At 47.5% G+C, this 20000-nt stretch overlaps 1 protein-coding gene across 4 annotated transcripts in view; it reads right to left on the reverse strand.

Annotated features, from left to right (window-relative positions):
* Positions 1 to 20000, reverse strand: part of rps6ka1 (ribosomal protein S6 kinase a, polypeptide 1) — a 62250-nt gene that overhangs the window by 5357 nt on the left and 36893 nt on the right. For all 4 annotated transcript variants that reach the window (XM_061247199.1, XM_061247198.1, XM_061247201.1 and 1 more), the window contains 14 exons: positions 13996 to 14112; positions 13400 to 13481; positions 12316 to 12396; positions 11574 to 11653; positions 11287 to 11393; positions 10446 to 10483; positions 9232 to 9374; positions 8856 to 8926; positions 8616 to 8704; positions 8091 to 8155; positions 7410 to 7512; positions 6738 to 6868; positions 4417 to 4542; positions 3880 to 3969 (listed from right to left, as the gene is read on the reverse strand). In XM_061247199.1, the coding sequence (XP_061103183.1) occupies positions 3880 to 3969; positions 4417 to 4542; positions 6738 to 6868; positions 7410 to 7512; positions 8091 to 8155; positions 8616 to 8704; positions 8856 to 8926; positions 9232 to 9374; positions 10446 to 10483; positions 11287 to 11393; positions 11574 to 11653; positions 12316 to 12396; positions 13400 to 13481; positions 13996 to 14112 (1323 nt within the window). The remainder of the gene's footprint in view (positions 1 to 3879; positions 3970 to 4416; positions 4543 to 6737; positions 6869 to 7409; positions 7513 to 8090; positions 8156 to 8615; positions 8705 to 8855; positions 8927 to 9231; positions 9375 to 10445; positions 10484 to 11286; positions 11394 to 11573; positions 11654 to 12315; positions 12397 to 13399; positions 13482 to 13995; positions 14113 to 20000) is intronic.

Here is a 20000-nt window from a genome sequence, read left to right on the forward strand (position 1 = left end):
CACACACTCACACACTCACACACGCCGGACCATGTGACCCAGGTCAGCTCCACGCTACACTGCCACACCTCACCCCAGAACGTCCATCACACTGAAATGAGAGGCTGGTCCAGGGACTTCCCCTCGTACACAGGAAGGGCTGGTGTGAGCGCAGCTTTCTGTTGTAGCCCAGCAATCGAACGCCGGACTGGACTCAGGGAAGGCCTAGGAGGGCCTGGAGGGCTGCAGGGCGCGGCCGGTTTTTGTTTTCACCTTGAAAATCAGCGACCGATTCAGAACCCGAGAAACCGGGCGAGCGGTGTTAACTGCGCGATCGACTGCTTCAACTGATCACCGACAGCACGCTAATAAGCAACAGGGACGCTGAGGTTTGATAGAAAACGTGTCAGCAGCCTGCCGAATCGCAGATACGGAGAGACCCAGAGTAACTTAGAGTAAAGAGATGAGACTACAGCCGACAGGCTACTCAAACACCTCTCTGCATCGCGTCACGCGCTCCGGATCTCACACTGAGACCGTGAGATCGTAGCGCCGACAAACAAGCCTTTCCAGACAGCCCCTCCCCGCCCCAGGCCCCATCCGCTCTGCATCTACATGCCTGTGTGCATACCGCCATTTTGTTTCTGCTTCTTGATTAGCCGCAGCAGAGCTCAGCTAAAGGAGGAAGCCCCTGGTGGGTGTGCTCTCCGCCGACGTGGCTAACAGCCCGTGGAAGAGCACGCTCCCACTAGCAGTGTGCTAACGAGGTGTGCTAAGGAGGCTAAGGAGGCTAAGGTGGCTAACGAGGCTAACGAGGCCCCACGCCCCTGGGAGGCGCATGCTGCAGAGAAGGCTGTGTTCAGATAATCCAGTTAGTGTTAGAAACACCGCCCACACCCCGTCCCTCGGCGGCCCCGAAGGAGAGCGACACGCCTTCTTCAAGCCGTCTCGTCTCATGCTCGTGACCGTGATTCCGAGGCGCCCGAGGTACTTTATTGTGCGGCGATGCGCTGACCCTGCCAAGTCCCTCCCCCTGGAGCAGCGAGCCAATTACTGCTGCTCCATGTGAACAAGCCAAACTTGCCTTTTGGCAGGACCGGGAATCGAACCCCGGTCCTCTGTGTGCAACTGCAGCGAACTGCAACAGCAAGTCCGCTGCGTCTTAGCCTGAAGGCTGTATTCTTAAATCATATCCGGAATGGAAAAACAACAAAAAACAAATGGTAAATGGCAGGCATTTATATAGCGCCTTTATCCAAAGCGCTGTACAATTGATGCTTCTCCATTCACCCATTCATACACACACTCACCCACTGACGGCGATTGGCTGCCATGCAAGGCGCCGACCAGGGTTAGGTGTCTTGCTCAGGGACACTTCGACACAGCCCGGGCGGGGGATCGAACAGGCAACCCTCCGACTGCCAGACGACTGCTCTTACTGCCTGAGCCATGTCGCCCCCAACTATCAACAAAACAGTTGATATAGTTGCTGCACTTATATGGGGCCTACGGGGCTTCCAGACAAGAGGCAGAATTGACAGGGTGTAATTCAGGCCTCCAGCAGAACGGTGGCAGTATAACTTTGTGCACTACCTGATGTGCACTCATTATCTCACTACCCACAGCAGTACCTGATTTAATATGTACCAGCTGCGTGCAGATGAAGGAAGACTTGCTGAGTCAGCAGTAGATGCATTATCATTACATTAGTTATTTAGCTGACACTTTTATTCAAAGTGAGTTGACTAGGCAGGGGCCAATCCCCCCTGGAGCAATGTGGGGTTAAGGGCCTCGCTCAAGGGCCCAAGAGCTGCACTGATCTTATTGTAGCCACGCTGGGGCTTGAACCACCAACAGTCCGAGTCCCTGTGAAGCACCTTAACCACTAGGCTACATGCTGCTATGGAGTCGTAACAGAAAAGTAATGTCTAGTCACACTAACACACTTCATTATAATAGGCACTTATGAAAAATAAATATTTTAGATATGAATTTTAAGAATCCAGCATAAAAACATCTGAAAATATGGTGATGACCTCTCATCAGATATTTTGAAAGTCAAAAGATTCTTAACATTCACCAACAAACGACAACTTTATTAGGTTTAGGGACACCAGTTATGTTTAAAAATAGAAAACATGAAGCCTACTTATAACAGAGTGGGGGGGGCGCTGAACCCAGTGTTCAGTCAAGGATTTGCATAATATTGTGTAAATCTGCAGTTTTGGCTAATTGATAACACCAGCCGGCATGCCGTGTGTCAACTGCAGCTTAATCAGGAGAAGATTTTCCTGCAGAAATTTCTGGGTCCTGTATTTTCAGACAGTTAACATGACGTGGCCTAGTTCCCGACAGTTAATGTGATATTTTTGCTAGATTACATGAGACCCATGATTGTTCTCTCAATCTAATTAACCAGAACTTAATTACAGCCAATTTCCTTGCCATGACATCACCCAATCGGCAGTTGAGATGAGATTTTAGTTGAATTACATGCTACAAAAACCAATCGCTGAATTGTATTTATTTATTCATATTTAATGACGCAATCCCGTTAGATACACTCTCTATTTCGAGGTGGGTCCCCTTGGCCCAGCACAAAAACACAGTACAGAATCTATGGAGAATGCACTCCATACCTCCACCAAGGCATAAAAATCTCCCCTTGCATTAATAAACACAGGAAAGGTCACAAGGTCACCAAAATCAACAGGTTTCCTCCTCCTGGGAACGGATGTGTTCACCGCACATTCCATGGCAACTCAAGCATTTATTTTCCAGATATGTCCGTCACAGACGGACAGACAAACAGACAGACACATGGCTGTCATTACATAACCTCCTTGGCAGAGGTTAAAAAGCTCCGTGTTATAGACACACACCACAGTACAATGAAGCACAGAAAACGCTCGCAGAGAGTAATTAACGCAGCCCACAAAACAGCCTCCCACAATAAAACATAATTACACTCTTCACAGTACCGTCAACAACGAATATAAATCTATCCAAGGACACTAGAGTCTCCAGTGTTCACCTTCATTAAAGTTAATCCATAACCAAGTTACATAATAATAATAATAACAACGTTACATAATGATGAGAATACGGCACTCAGCTCATCTAGGTCCACCCAAAATTAAACATATCCCAGTAATACATATTTATTCCCCATGTGTGTGTGCTGGAACTGAATGTCTTTCTTCTTTGTGCACTGGGTGTTCATGTTCCCGGTTTTATTTTTGCGTTGCGTGTTGGAGCCAGATGAATTTCCCCATTGTGGGATAAAAAAGCTGACTTGACTTGCCTTTCTATTCTCGTGTAAAGTATCATTCCTAATCAAGGCTTGGAAAATGTTTAAGAAGTAGTCCCTGAAAAGGTTCAATCTCTGGAGTATGTTGCCTGTAAATAAACATAATCCTTGAGTGATAGAGACCTCCCTTAATCCTTTTACAGGCCCAGCACCATGTCGAGCCTGGACTTGAAGACCTCCAGGGTCTCTGCCTCCACAGAGCTCCAAACGCTCAGCTCACAAATGACAATTAACGGTTTAAAAAAACCCTCAAACGAATAAATGAAAAACTCCACTAACAGTACACAATTAACCTTTTGCTAATTTCACCCTCTGCCCCCTGTTCTGCTGACATAATCCAGTTAGCTTTGTCAATCCCGGTTTGATTAGCCAGTACTTCTGTGTGAGGATTTTTAGTAAGAACAGCATGGAAGATCATATTACATTTATCAGTAATGTCCTGAAATGAAGAAGCAAATCGTGGTGCTAATCCAAGTATAGTATTTAGGGATAGGGGTTATGCTTGTTTGGCGGACCTACAGTGTTCCTCTTTGACGGCGCTGATCAGCATTAGCGTTAGCGTTTGCGGAGACTGATTGGTCAGCACTCACGTCCTTCAGCGTGATGATGTTGGGGTGTTGACCGTATCTCAGGAGGATCTCGATCTCTTCCGTCGGGTCCGTCTTCGTCTTGTCAATCACCTGGGAAGGAGCCAATGGGCTTAGTTTTATCTCCTCGCCAAGTTTAACGATGAAAGAATCAACTTGGCAAACTATGTTTGCTTTTCGTGAAATGAACACAACGTAAACACACAGTTCGCAGTCCATTGTAATTCGTAACCCAATGTTATCACAGTCATATATCCCTTATAATCACGCCTCGCTACTAGTTTATGACATGCCATAACTTTACTGACTTGCCCTGTGCATACTGGGTGAACGAGTCTTGACGTTCAAGGCTATGGATAGCACACTGTACGTGAGCTGTACCCGGTCTGAAGCCGAAAGCCCTCGGGATTTGGGCGGAGGCACGTCAGATTGGGCTCGGGACTGAATGGGTTAAAAAAACCCTGCAATGTTCGGAAAGGGGAAGAAGGAGAAAGAAGGGCAGAGGAAGAGAGGGAAGGACTGGCAGGCGCGGGTCCTGACCTTGACGGCGTACTCGGTGTTGGTGCTCTTGTGCACGCAGCGCTTGCACACGGAGTACGAGCCCATGCCGATGTCCTCCTTCACCACGTAGCCGTCGCTGAACAGGATGTTCTTCCCGTGAAGCTGCTGCTCCAACACCGGAAATAACAACAACAACAACGTTACACTCAGCTACTAACACAATACACACCCTACACACCCCCACACATACACTACACACCAAGTACACACTAACACAATACACACCCTACACACCCCCACACATACACTACACACCAAGTACACACTAACACAATACACACCCTACACACATACACTACACACCAAGTACACACTAACACAATACACACCCTACACACATACACTACACACCAAGTACACACCAACACAATACACACCCTACACACCCCCACACATACGCTACACACCAAGTACACACTAACACAATACACACCCTACACACATACACTACACACCAAGTACACACTAACACAATACACACCCTACACACCCCCACACATACACTACACACCAAGTACACACTAACACAATACACACCCTACACACATACACTACACACCAAGTACACACCAACACAATACACACCCTACACACCCCCACACATACACTACACACCAAGTACACACTAACACAATACACCCCCACACATACACTACACACCAAGTACACACTAACACAATACACACCCTACACACCCCCACACATACACTACACACCAAGTACACACTAACACAATACACACCCTACACACATACACTACACACCAAGTACACACTAACACAATACACACCCTACACACATACACTACACACCAAGTACACACCAACACAATACACACCCTACACACCCCCACACATACGCTACACACCAAGTACACACTAACACAATACACACCCTACACACATACACTACACACCAAGTACACACCAACACAATACACACCCTACACACCCCCACACATACGCTACACACCAAGTACGTACTAACACAATACACACCCTACACACATACACTACACACCAAGTACACACTAACACAATACACACCCTACACATCCCCACACATACACTACACACTAACATACTAATGTAATGTAATGTAACATACACATGCACACTAAATACACACAGTGCCATGATGCACTCTCAAAACTAAACTAGACATTACTCAAACAATTAAACAATACACTACTCACACAAATACAAAATACTCTCAAATTACACAAAGCTCCATTACTAAACCATAACTAAACTATACATTACTAAAACAATCAACACAATACTCTACTCACACAATACACGCATTACATAGCCCCATACACTATTCTCATAGCTACACCTTCACCACATAAAAACTACATGAAGCAGTCTCAAAACTGAACTGGAAATCACTCAAATAACAATACACACAATAGACTACTCAAACAAACACACATTACACTTCTCACACAACTAAACATACTATACCCACAAGACATTCTCATACCTACACATACACTATACACAAACTTCCAAAAAGCATAACTAAACTATCAAATAACTCCACAGAATACACTAACTCAAACAAACACACAACACTCTTAAACCTAAACATACTATACATAAAACACACCCCTAAGCCATTTTAACAGATAGACTGTACACAACACACAAAGTACACAGCTCCATAAGCCATTCTCATACCTACAAACACTACACTACACCTGCTAGAACCAGATTACAGTTTATCAAAACTGCGACCTCCTTTCCCACATGGTCTAGAGATCGTCTGAGAAAAGCCTAAACACACAGTCCCATAAGCGTTTTAACACCCTCAGGCATTACACACATCCGTAAACTCTAATCAAATCAACGGAAACACACAATATTTACTGTCGTTTCAACAGCTTGTCTGACAGCTGTTTCTGTAATAATTATCCAAAAACCGCGGATGGCAGCACCACTTGTGTTCCGCAGAGTTCTATCCGTCTTTCTCAACAGAATGGCCAGCTTACTCATATGAGGCAGAAACACGGACCTACAGCACCATCTAGTGGCTGACTGGGGAACAGCCCTTTCCTGCCTCTTTTTAAATGGGACTGCCCAGAACCAGCATCCAGGTAATTATCTCACAGCTCAACCGGTCACCGGGTCAGAATCAATCACTCAATCACTCAATCACTCAATCACTCAATCACTCAATCACTCACTCACTCACTCACTCACTCACTCACTCACTCTCACTCTCACTCTCACTCTCACTCTCACTCTCACTCTCTAACAGACAGGCGCACACACACACACACACACACACACACTGACCTGCACCACCGGGTGTGCCGTGGGCAGAGGCACCTCTTCCACCCCCTCCTCCTCCAGCATCGCCGTGGCAACGAAGCTGAATCCACGGAACAGCTGATGAGCCCCTGCACTGGGAGGAACGCCCGGAGAGTCTGAGAGAGAGAGAGAGAGAGAGAGAGAGAGAGAGAGAGAGAGAGAGTGAGTGAAAGAGAGAGAGAGTGAGGCAGGGAGAGAGGGAGGGAAGGAGGGAGGGAGACAGGGAGGTAGAGAAAGAGGGAGAGAACAGTACTATAACACACTACATTAACACACACAGTACTGTAACTAACATACACATGAACACACTCCAACAGTACTCCAGTTATCTATGCTTAACCTGCGTTTTTCACCTCTAAAGATCGAGCAACATTAAGATAATTAACCACATGAGGTCAGACAGTAGAGCGGTAATGGACTAATACCTGGAAGCCAAAATCACGAAAAAATGGCCACCGTTCGCCCTGTCACAGGACTGAAGCCATGTCTAAACCTCCAGAAAACTGTATCGTGAAGTGCTTCAATTTGGGAAAAAGAAAAAAAAAATTCTCTAAAAATGTGAAGCGGCGAGCAGCTAGTTGCCATGGAAACAACACACGGTAGGATCGGCCGAGACGGGACACCGGTCCCTCCCCTTCCCGACCCCTGACCTCTGACCTTTCGGGGTGCGGGAGGTGAACTCCGAGTCGAAGTAGAAGGTGTCGTCCGGTCGTGCCACGGCCGGCTTGAAAGGGGGCTTTATCTCCTTCCGGAAGAGTTTCTGAGAGCGGGGGAAAAGAGAGGGATGAGAGAGGGGGAGGAAGAGGAAATAGAGAGATTGCAGAGGATGGAGAAAGAGACAGAAGAGGGGGTTGGGTGAAAGAGAGGGATGGGTAGAGAGGGGGGGGGGAAGGGGGAGAAAGAGGAGGTAGAGAGATTGAACAGGCCAGAAAGAGGCAGAGAGAAGAGGGGGTAGATGAAAGGGACAGAAGAGAGGATGGTAGGATGTAGACAGAAGAGAGAGAAAGGGGTGGGGTTATGCACATAGAAAAATGACCGTACTTATTTAGAGACACAGGAAGACTAGTCTACAGTAAGACTGACTGTCATATAAGACACAGGAAGACTAGTCTACAGTAAGACTGACTCTGTCATATAAGACACAGGAAGACTAGTCTACAGTAAGACTGACTCTGTCATATAAGACACAGGAAGACTAGTCTACAGTAAGACTGACTCTGTCATATAAGACACAGGAAGACTAGTCTACAGTAAGACTGACTCTGTCATATAAGACACAGGAAGACTAGTCTACAGTAAGACTGACTCAGGCACAGAGCTGAACATGGCCATACTCACATTCCAGTCTATGGTGGAGAAGAAGGAGTGACGCTTGATCTCTTCTGCACCGTCAGCACCAGACCCTGAAGCACAACAACAGTGTCATCAATAGCATTAACACTAGCACTAGGATTACAGGCGGCATTAGCATTAACGCAAACACGTGCATTAAAATTAGCATTAACGATAACACTAGCACTAAAGTAACAATAATAACAACATGAACATTAACACCAACGTTAAAGTTAACCTTAGCATTAAAGCTAGTATTAGCATTAAGATCAACAACACAAACATTAAAGTTATCATTCACACGGACATCAGTATTAAAGTAAGCATTAACACAAAAAGTAGCATCAACACTATCATGAACATTAGCTTTAACATACTGAAAAACACTTTCAAGAGAAGGTCTTTTTTTTTTTCCTTCCAGTCAGTGTTTGAGAACTCCACAGCTTCCAGTCAGCAGCGTTAGTGTTCTGTTGGGAATGGTGAGCACCTGGGCCAGGTGAGCTACGCTGGCGTTACCCGAGTGTGACTCACCAAGCCTGTTAGCGGGGTTCCTCTTAAACAGGGCCCTCAGGAGACTCTGGGCCTCCGAGCTCAGGAACTGCGGCATTCCCAGTTTGGCCCTGCACAAGGAGAGCAGGAAGAGGACGTGATATAGAGGAGAAGAAGCAGCAGCCCAGTTTATAGCCAAGTCTAATGACAGCCCAGTTTAATACCGGCCCAGTTTAAAACCAGCCCAGTTTAATGTCAGCCCAGTTTAAGACCCCAGCGTACTTCAGGATGAGGTTCATGGTTTCCTTGCGGTCCTTCCCTTGGAACGGCAGAGACCCGGTGAGCATCTCAAACTGCAAAGACAATAAAAAGCTTGTAACTGTGCCACGCACACGCACACGCACACGCACATATATTCAGACTTACATACACTTGTCCAAAATAGAAAACTGTTTTTATTTTTATTTTTTCAAATATAAATACTGGTGGCGGTCCCTGGATCAGAAAAGGTTTAGAAGCACTGCCCTCAGCCCAAATCTACAGGGCATCTGAAATGGTACCAGCCCCCCCCCCCCCCCGGCCCTCAAAAGGAGAAAATTCACCCGAATCCACCGTTTAGCGAGACGGGAGACTCTGCCTTCCAGTGCTGCGGACCTACCATCAGTACCCCGAAGGACCACCAGTCGGCGCTGTGGATATGGCCCTGTCGGTTCACCACCTCCGGGGCCATGTACTCCACCGTACCACAGAAGGAGTAGGCTTTCTTCTCGTGGTCGATGGCTTCCTTGCACAGGCCAAAGTCTGTGCAAAACAGGAAGCAAATGTCAATGACAGCCGTGCATGTGCATTCCTGCCCGCAGCGCCCTGCAAAAGCCTCCGGCACGTAAACAACCCACACAAAGATGCTTTTAAATCACCCAATTAAACCTTTCTGAAATATCAACTTACTTTATAACTTTTACTATCAGGTGCACAGTTGAATACTAAATCAAAGCGCTATTTGTTGTCACTGCCCTTTGCCTTTAAAACTGCATCAGTTCTCTTTGGTAAAGGGTCCTGCAGGTTCATAAGAAAATCGGCTGGTTGGTTGTTCCAAACATATTAGAGCATCGCAGTTTGTCTGGTGGCTTGGTTCTGGCTCTTCAGGTAATTGCAGACGGCTTTACTGAAGTTTTTAGGTGAAAACTATTACTTACTGTTACTTCACTTGATGAAAAACAAAACATTGAATTAAATAGTTTCTTCTTGGAAAATTAATGTTTGGAAATTCTCTGCATATATAAACAAACCCAAACAGTGGCTCTGTCTTTCTCTCCCACACACACACACAAACACAGACACGCACTCACACACACACACACACATGGACACCAACCCCCCCCAACACACACACACACACACACACACACACACAAACACACAAACACCAGCCCACACACACACACCTACACACTGCCACACACACACACACTTTATATAATCTCAGAGTTTCTCTTAGGCAGTTGTCAGATCCTGAGAATATTTAAAATTCTGAAGAAATTTCCACATATTTAAAGAGTGTGGGTGTGAGACTGTGGGAACAAGGCAGTGAAGTGTGTGTGTGTGTGGGGGGGCTGGTGTTTGTGTGTGCGTGCATGTGTGTGTAAGAGTGCGTGCATGCATGCATGCTTTCCTGTGTGCATGTATGTGTGTGTGTGCTGGTATTTGCGTATTTGATATTTGAGTGTGTGAGTGAGAGAGTGTGTGTGTGTGTGTGTGTGTGTGTGTGTGTGTGTGTGAGAGTGTGTGTGAGTGAGTGAGAGTGTGTGAGTGAGTGAGAGTGTGTGAGTGTGAGTGATTGTGAGTGATTGTGGCTGGGTGTGCCACTCTGACCTGTGAGTTTGATGTGTCCCTCCTCATCCAGTAGAATGCTACAGCAGAAACAGGAAGTCAGTGTCACACACAGCTGAACATAAAAACACACACTCTACACTTCAAACTACACTCTCTGTCCATTAATACAGATTAATATTTCCCTGAGGCAATGTAGGCTAAGCACCTTGACTTAAGGTTACAACAGCAGTTGCCCCCTCAGACTTAAACTGCCACCATTAAGTTACATTCCCAGGGGCCTGTTCCACAAAGCAGGGTTACGGAGTTAGCTGGATAACTGCACCGAGTAAAACCCACAAAGTAGGATTACGGAGTTAGCTGGATAACTGCGCTGAGTAAAACCCACAAAGCAGGATTGCTGAGTTAGCTGGATAACTGCACTGAGTAAAACCCACAAAGCAGGATTACTGAGTTAGCTGGATAACTGCACAGAGTAAAACCTGGAACAGCTCTTTTTTCCTTCATGTTCTGGATTTGGGAGGGTTCCAGGTTTCACTCTGTGCAGTAACCCTGCTTTGTGAGACAGGGCCCAGGTTTGAAAGTGACGCATTACTTAAGTAAACTGAACCAAGGTAAGAACATGACCGACAGTAATGATCGTGTAGTTGCCCTGTACTATAATTAGATTGTATAATAGTTGTGATGAGATGTTCTGTGCAGTAAGTTGTTCTGTTCTTATAATAATGTAATAACAGTAATAGCAGTATAGAGATCACTGGCATGTGATATTGCAATAACATACTAATACCTTGTGTATAATGGTATAATGCAGGAGTCAGGATTTCTGTTCCATTGCAATGTAATAACATAGTAATAACACTAGCTATCCAGTAATAGTTACTTTTCAGGTTTGAGGTCCCTGTAGATGATACCCAGGCCGTGTAAATGGTCCAGGCCCAGAGCCAGCTCTGCCAGGTAAAACTTAACATCCTCCTCAGTGAACATCACCTGGAGCGGAAACACACACACGCACAGACACACAGACACACAGACACACAGACACACAGACACACAGACACACAGACACACAGACACACAGACACACAGTGGTTAAAGAGAGCTCTGAGCCCATTCAGCCAACAGGAAGAACTCTTCCATTCCCCCCTCCCCCAGACTCCCAGCCCCCACCTCCTTTGACAGACGGGTGAAGAGGTCCCCCCCTCTGAGGAAATCCAGAATGAGGTACAGCTTCCCCTCTGTCTGAAAGGCTGCAGGGAACCAGAGGGACAAAACACACATGGCTAGGTCAGCAACATCACAAACGTCCCCTCTGTGACAACACAAAGGACACAATCAAAACACACACAACTACATTAGCAACCGCCCCCCCTCTGTGATATCATAAAGGCTACAAACAAACAAAAAACACACACACACACACACACACACACACACGGCTAGGTTAGCCAGTGTCCACCTCTATGACATCACACATGACAAACAAACGTACAGAACCATGTCAGCAAACGTCCGACTGTCACACCACACAGAAACACAACAGAGCATTGGAATGCCGTGAGAAGGCCAGAGTCCGGCCACTTTTATTTAACATCACAAACACACGCAATACAAAGAGTGTTTTAGTGTGCTTTAAAGAGAACAATAAAGCCCACGCACACCAAAAGAACACTTCTGCCCATTGGATATTACCGACGGCGTACGTTATGGGTGTGAACCAAGAACCGACCAACTGTAAAAACCATCCGATTTCCTGCCAGGGTGGTCGGATGTGACTATTTTTACTGCTTTAGTAAGAGTAAGAAATAGACACACAATGCCGTGGAGCAGCGGAAGGAAAACCATCTGCTTCCATCCAGAGAAATTTCACTTCCTTGATTCTTGACCTTTGACCCCTGACCTTCACACTCACCATAGTGGAGCTTCACGACGAATGGGTGATTGACATCTGCCAAGATGTTTCTCTCCATTTTAGTTCTGACGCGGTCTCTCACTGTGGGGGGGGGGGGGGGGGGATTAAACATTTATTATTAACACCCAGGCCGTCACTATGGAAACAGCCAAGGTTCAAAACGTATTGAGCGTACACACGCAGACATTACACCCGCAAATGTGCAATTATGACACTCTCAATTACCGTGCCCATGAAACAAGTAAAATCGATTCTAAAGAAACCACATACGCCTTGTTAATGAGAGAGTTCGGAGGAGAAGGGCCAGACTGGTCGTAGCTGACAGGGAGGTGACAGCAACACAAATATTCACTTGTTACAACAGTGATATGCAGAAGAGCATCTCTGAACACACAACACACGTTGAACCTTGTAGTGGACGAACTCTGGCTGTCGAAGACCAATATGTGTACCTAATAAAGCGGTCACGGAGGGTACATACACTCTAAAACTATTACTTTAAACCATCACAAACTGAAAATAATGAAAGGTTGGGGCAGTGACACTACAGTTCTAAAGACATATTCATATTATCGTACGATGCATATTCCTAATAAGCAGAAACGTGTTAAAACGGAGGTTTATGAGGGATAAGAACTCACGTAAAGGAGCATGTGTTCAGACAGCTCTGAGAAATCAGCCGGAACCATCTGTTTTTTTGTTTTTTTTCTCACAGCAAACATTTTTAACGGTTGCGGGTGTGTTTACACTAGAGAAAGAAACCTGCAAAAAAAGTGGGTACCCCGACCCAAAACCGCGGAGGACAGAAACCGAGGCAGGAAACAAACAGTAGAAGAAGAAAGAGCTGTGAAAGAACTCTGCTCATCTCTGCTCGCTGACAGTAAACACCCGCACACACGCCACACACCCAGAAACCAAAATGGACACTTCCTCTTTTCCCACGGGTGTGAGAGACTAGCAGACACCTCTCAGTGGAGGGAGGGAGGGGGGAGAAATGTGTTTTTGAAGACGTGTATGAGAGGAAGGTGAGGAGTCGGACATGGCAGGGTCAGGGGTCAGGGGTCAGGGGTCGGGGTCAGGGTACCTTTCAGGGTGGCTTTCCGCAGCACCTTCATGGCGTAGAGCTGGTTGTTGTCAGGAGGAGTGACTTTACGCACCAGGAACACCTGTGACACACACACACATAAATGGGCACACAGACAATGCAGTCAAGTATTTGGACATTGGCACAATTTCTGTTGTTTTGCTCTGTACTCCAGCACATTGTGTGGTGTGTATGTAAGCGTGTGTGTGTGTGTGTGTGTGTGTGTGTGTGTGCCTTGTGTGTGAAAGAGTGTGTGTCTGTGTATGGATGCGTGCATGTGTGTGTGTATGTGTGTGTGCACATGTCTGCGTGAGAGTGTGTGTGTGTGTTTGTGGGCGTGTGTGTGTGTGTGTGTATGGGTGTGAGAGAGAGAGAGAGAGAGAAAGAGTGTGTGTGTATGTGTGTGCACATGCCTGTGTGTGTGTGTGTGTGTGCATGTCTGTGTGTGTGTGGGTGTGTGTGTGTGCACATGCCTGTCTGTGTGTGTGTGTGTGTGTGTGAGAGAGAGAAAGAGTGTGTGAGTGTGTGTGTGTGAGAGAGAAAGTGTGAGTGTGTGTGTGTGAGAGAGAGAGTGCGTGTGTATACAGGAGTGTTACCTTCCCAAAGGAGCCCTGTCCCAGGACTTTGAGCAGCTCAAACTGAGAGGCGTCCGCTTTCTCCGCACCCTCCTTACACACGTGCGTGATGTTGATCTCATTGATGACATCATCATCCTGCGACAAAGAGGAAACCAAACAAATCCATCATGCAGGAAGTACAGGCCACTGATGGCAGTGAGGGCATACTCATACACGACATGGTCAGAACATGACCTCTGACCCTCCTCCTTCACCAAACACTTTCCTCATTGCTGACAGAGAAAATTGGCACGAAGGTGAGAGCGAGAGATAGAGCGAGAGCTAGAGCGATAGAGAGATTGTAAGAAGTATTCTGAAGAGTGCTGATATTCTGCTTTTTCAGCAAAATGCACACTGTAACTTCAGAACCGCAGGCAAGCTTGCACATCTTGAAAACTGAAGACCGTCTGCAAAAACTCCCAAGAGTGCAATTTGAACAGCCATGACTAATTACTTTCGACTATGTGTCCCAGAATGCACCAGCAATCCCACAGACAGATTCATTAGCACCATCTATAAAAGATCTGAGAAGAGGCCAAAAGCTCCCGGCGTTTCTGCAGTTCATCGCCTCCGTCAGTGGAGATGCGCAAGCTAATCAGTCAGAAACAACCAATAAGAGTCTCTCGCTGTTCAGGCAGCCAATGACGAGAGCCCAACTGATGGTGGCGAATCAGAAAGGGACATATGATCGGCACACTCTGGTAGCGGAGAAACTCGCCGGCGATCCGTTCAGCCGAGAAACAGAGAACGGGAACAGGAACGATAGCAGCTCCTGTTCCCTTTACCTGGGACTCAGGTGTGATCACCCTCCCTTTACCTGGGAGTCAGGTGTGATCACCCTCCCTTTACCTGGGACTCAGGTGTGATCACCCTCCCTTTACCTGGGACTCAGGTGTGATCACCCTCCCTTTACCTGGGAGTCAGGTGTGATCACCCTCCGTTTACCTGGGAGTCAGGTGTGTTCACCCTCCCTTTACCTGGGAGTCTGGCATGAGGACAGTCTGGCCAAGTAGGCAGCACTAATTGTTCAGTTAATTGATCACTGGTTCAGCTCAACATCATACATTACTGAACAGTGCCCCCTCTGTGCAGCTGGTGCCTGGTGGGCACCCACCCTCCCAAATCGACAGTGAAAGCCTTGGAAATGGACAAGAATGAAAACAAATGGACAAAATGGATGAAAGCATATTACAACTGGGCCTCTAGAATCACAGTATATAAGAAAAATGACAAAAAAGATGTCAAAAAATACAAACTGCCAAGGATTTAGCGGTTATACCAGTCTTCTGTTTTATAGCAGGATGTGTGTGAGAGAGAGAGTGGGAGGGGGAGAGAGAGGAGAGGGTGGGAGGGAGAGAGTGGGAGTGAGAAGGAAGGGAAGAGAAGATAGAAAGGGAGAGAGTGAGAAAGAAAAGAAAGGAACATGAGAGGAGTGGGAAAGTGAGAAAAAGAAAGTGGGAAAGAGAGAAAGGGTGAGAGGGAGAAGCACATAAGAGTGTCTATCTCCACTGAGCACAGGAGCAGCTATGTCGCAACAGTGATTCAAACTTGCAGCCCCCTGCACACCCGGGGTCAGGAGCCAATCAGATCAGCCAGAGACGTCCGAGCGACGCAAGGTGAAATTCAGCACCCCGCCCGTGACAGTCCAGACTCCAGGGGAACAGGTGCATTTAACCCCCATAGAGACAGGGGAACAGGTGTATTTAACCATAGAGACTGGGGAACAGGTGTATTTAACCATAGAGACTGGGGAACAGGTGTATTTAACCATAGAGACAGGGGAACAGGTGTAGTATTTAACCCTTTTCTATGTTACCTGCATTTCCTCCTTTTCCTCCTCTTTCCTTATTACATGTCTCCGCCCTTCACTCCATATTTGGACTTCCTTCCTGTCATTTGTCAATTCCTCTCACCTGTTCCTCATTTTCTGTTCCCCAGCTCCCACACCTGTTTATTGTTTAGTTCATTTGTTAGTCCATTTCAGCCTGCCTGTTTTGTTCTCTAGTTGCTCATTTCCCTCGTGTCCGCTTTTGCTCTGTTTCATTGTGTAAGGTTTGTCTCCTGTCTCTTGTCCATTTTGTCTGATTCTGTTTTTTCTGTTTTGACTCCTGCCTGACCTTCTGGACTCTGTCTTAGGATTGCGATTTCTGTACCTCTGCTCTGCTTGGACTACCTACCCGGGTTCTGAACTTTCGCCTGTTTTGATTACGCTCCGTTTTCCCCATTTATCTACCGTCGCAATAAAACCTGCAATTTCACGACCTGCCTGAGTCTGTGCATGGTTCCTCCGGCCCATAGTTCTGCCAGCCATACTGAAACTGCAACAGTAATGTCGCCCGCAGGGCCGGTATGAAATTAAAGGGTTGCTTAATGGATGTAATTTAACTCGCAGAACAAAGCGTGAAGCCCTCTTAAGCATTAGCCACAGATTTTACATTTGGCAGAAATCAAAATCGCTCTGGGGGGAAAAAAGGGTGGGAAATCTACCGAGGGAACCCGATGGTGGAAGAATGTGTCCAGTTGGCCGACAAGAAAACAGAAGGCCATTGGGGTTTTAAATCATACACAATCACCATCGGCAGCAAACATACCTCAAAGCCTGATGTGAAACATTGCACACCGTTGAGTGGAAACGTATCATTCAACCCAGAAACTGTAGCAAAACGTTTTGCGATTGGACGTGCCCCCCGGTGCCTGAACGTGATTGGACGTGCCCCCGGGTGCCTGAACGTGATTGGACGTGCCCCCGGGTGCCTAGCTGTAGAGGCATTTCTCAGGTACAGTGACTTTCTGAAAAAAGACCTTGTCCACTGCGCTCTAATGCAGTGCCGGTTTATTCATTTCTTCATTCACAAAGAGAGAGAGGAGGGAGAGAGAGAGAGAAAGGGAGGGAGGAGAGAGGGAGGAAGGAGGAGGAGAGAGGGAGGAAGGAGAGGGAGAGAGAGAGAGGGAGGAAGAGGAGGGAGAGGGAGAGAGAGAGAGAAAGGAAGGAGAGAAGGAGGAAGAGGAGGGAGAGAGAGATGGAGGAAGGAGAGAGAGAGGGAGGATGAGGAGGGGAGGAAGAGGGAGAGAGAGGAGAGAGGAAGGAGAGAGAAAGAGCAAGGGGAATAGTGTCTGTGATAGTCTTGTGTAAAAAAAGCTATACAAATAAAAGTGAATTGAATGGAGAGATGGAGAAAGAAAGAGCGTGGCGAGGAGGAGAAAGAATGAGGGATTGAGAAACAGACAGATAGAGGGGGGAGGATAGAGGGATAAGTTTATGTAGATGTGGTAGAGAAAGGTAGGGAGTTCAAGAAGGTTTGAGTTGGAGGACGGCGTGTTGGAGTCATGTTGCGGTGGTCACTTGAAGAACTCTATATTCTAAACGTAGCTAAAGATAGCAGATGAGTCGTGGCAGAGAAGTCAGAGCTGCTGGTCACGTGACGTCACCACCTAAGCCCTATTTTGAGCCAGGAAAAACCCAGACCAACAGACAAGGACAGACATCACATCACATCACATGACATTATTGGCATTTTGGCAGACGCTCTTATCCAGAGCGACGTACAGTTGATTAGACTAAGCAGGAGACAATCCTCCCCTGGAGCAATGCAGGGTTAAGGGCCTCGCTCAAGGGCCCGACGGCTGTGCGGATCTTATTGTGGCTACACCGGGGATCGAACCGCCGACCTTGCGGGTCCCAGTCACGCACCTTAGCCACTACACTACAGACGCACCTCCACCATGGACAGTAGAACTAATACGGACCGAGTGTCTGTAAACGTCAGCCGGTTATAGTTTCACCACGGGTCTGTGAGCGTCGTTTTGGTGCCACAGAAGGGGAGGGGGGACCAACGGCAGGTTGTACCAATGGAAGCCAGAGATGGGAAGCCCTTAGGGGTGATATCGGAGGGTAAAAACCATGAAATGACGTCAACCGATTTCCACTCCAGATGGCAGATGAGTCCGGTTTACTGGCAATGATAAGAGAGCTGTGAAAACACAGCCAGTGGTTACAGTGCAGCCCACGTCACCCCACGCCTCATTGGCCGCCACTGACTTCCTGTTGCCGCACGCATCCGCTTCAAGGCCCTAGTGTTGGCATTTCAGGCTGCTAAGGGGACTGCCCCACCTTACATACAATCCCTGATCACTTCCTACTCCCCAGCTAGACCACTCCGGTCTGCCGGCTCTGGTCGCCTTGTGGTTCCCCCTCTACGTGCACCTGGCGGTCGAGCTGCACGTTCACGCCTGTTTTCCGTTCTGGTTCCTCAGTAGTGGAATGACTTGCCTACCACTGTCAGGACAGCAGAATCCCTCCCCCTATTTTGACGCAGACTACAGGAGGCGGCCTGTAGCGTAGTGGTTAAGGTCAATGACTGGGAGACGCAAGGTCGGTGTGCAGCGCACTAGAGCGCAGCTAACGCAGCTAACTGGCGCTACCAGACAGTTCGCTGAATGAACATTCGATAGTCCCCACAACGCAGTGATAGCACAGCTAACCGGCTAACGCAGCTAACCAGCGCTAACAAACTGTATGCTGAACCAGCAGTCAACAGTCACCACAACGCAGTGATAGCGCGGTTAATGCAGCTAACCAGTGCTAATGAGCAGTACACTAAACCAACAGTCCCCATAAGGCAGTTAGAGGGCAGGTAAGTACCACCAACTATTAAGACGCTTAAGCCAACAGTCCGACAGCCGACCCAACAGCTATAGTAACCGGCTCTAACAAACGTTATACTGAAGCTCTCATCGACTTGTGACACAAACGTGTGTCAAGATCAGAGGTAGAAACACAAACACGTGTAAAGATCAGAGGTAGATACACAAACACGTGTAAAGATCAGAGGTAGATTTCAGAGTGCACGGCTGTAACACAACTAGCAGCAGAAGCACAGTGATATTCTAGCATTGAAATGGGGAAGTCAATTACACGCCGATTTAGGCCTGGTCTGTTCACTAAATGTTTGGTTATCTCCGCGTTTATCAGATGTAAGCCCAATTCATTCGGGTAGCGAAACTGCAGAAAGTAGAACGGAAGAGGGGTAACTATAAACCACACACCTCCCCGTCTGACACCTGACACCTGACAGCGTTACAGCGGTAAACACAGGTGGCTAGATCACCGGAGGGAGGGATCGACACCCCTACCACCTGCAGTCAGAGACCCCACCCGACAAACTCACTCCGTGACTCTTGACCCCTATGACATCATCAGTGAAATCACCAAGACCACCCCCTGGGGGTCCAATCCCAAAACTCTCACACACTCCCAACGGTCTTTCTTCATTACATTACATTACATTACATTATTGGCATTTGGTGGACGCTCTTATCCAGAGCGACGTACAGTTGATTAAACTAAGCAGGAGTAACCCTGGAGCAATGCAGGGTTAAGGGCCTTGCTCAAGGGCCCAACAGTTCTTAATATGGCTACACCGGGATTAGAACCACCGACCTTGCGGGTCCCAGTCATGTACCTTAACCACTACAGGCCACCCCACGTTCATGTTGGATGTCTGAAGAGGGGAGTCTTCAATCGGTGTTGAAATATGGGCAAGTTGCTATCAGTCACTCCAGATAACAGCATCTGCTGTGGCCGAAATGTGAAGTGATGTCATCCACTGTGCAGTGATGTCTCCCCCCCACCCCCCCTGTATGCAGACTCTCCAAAACAGGAACCCCCACCTCCCCCCCCGCCCGCCCCCAAAACCATTGACCTGGGTGTGGTTCTCACCATGAGGAAACGGGTGATAAAGAGGAGAGTGCTTTATGAGGGGAAAACTCCACGCGTTGCACGTTTCTCTCACACAGGACCTGTGAAAGGGGAAAACAAGGGCGGGAAGACCCCCGACGGGAACAGGGCGCGTCCCGGTCGAGTTGGTTTTGCGTTTTTTGGCGTTTCTCCCTGCCCTGTACATCAGCGTCGACTCACCTCCACGAGGACTCGGGCATTCATGAAGCACAGAGCGTGAGACAGAGGGTACACGCCTCCTCTGACG

This window comes from Conger conger, chromosome 1 (genome assembly GCF_963514075.1).
Source record: "Conger conger chromosome 1, fConCon1.1, whole genome shotgun sequence".
NCBI lineage: Eukaryota > Metazoa > Chordata > Actinopteri > Anguilliformes > Congridae > Conger > Conger conger.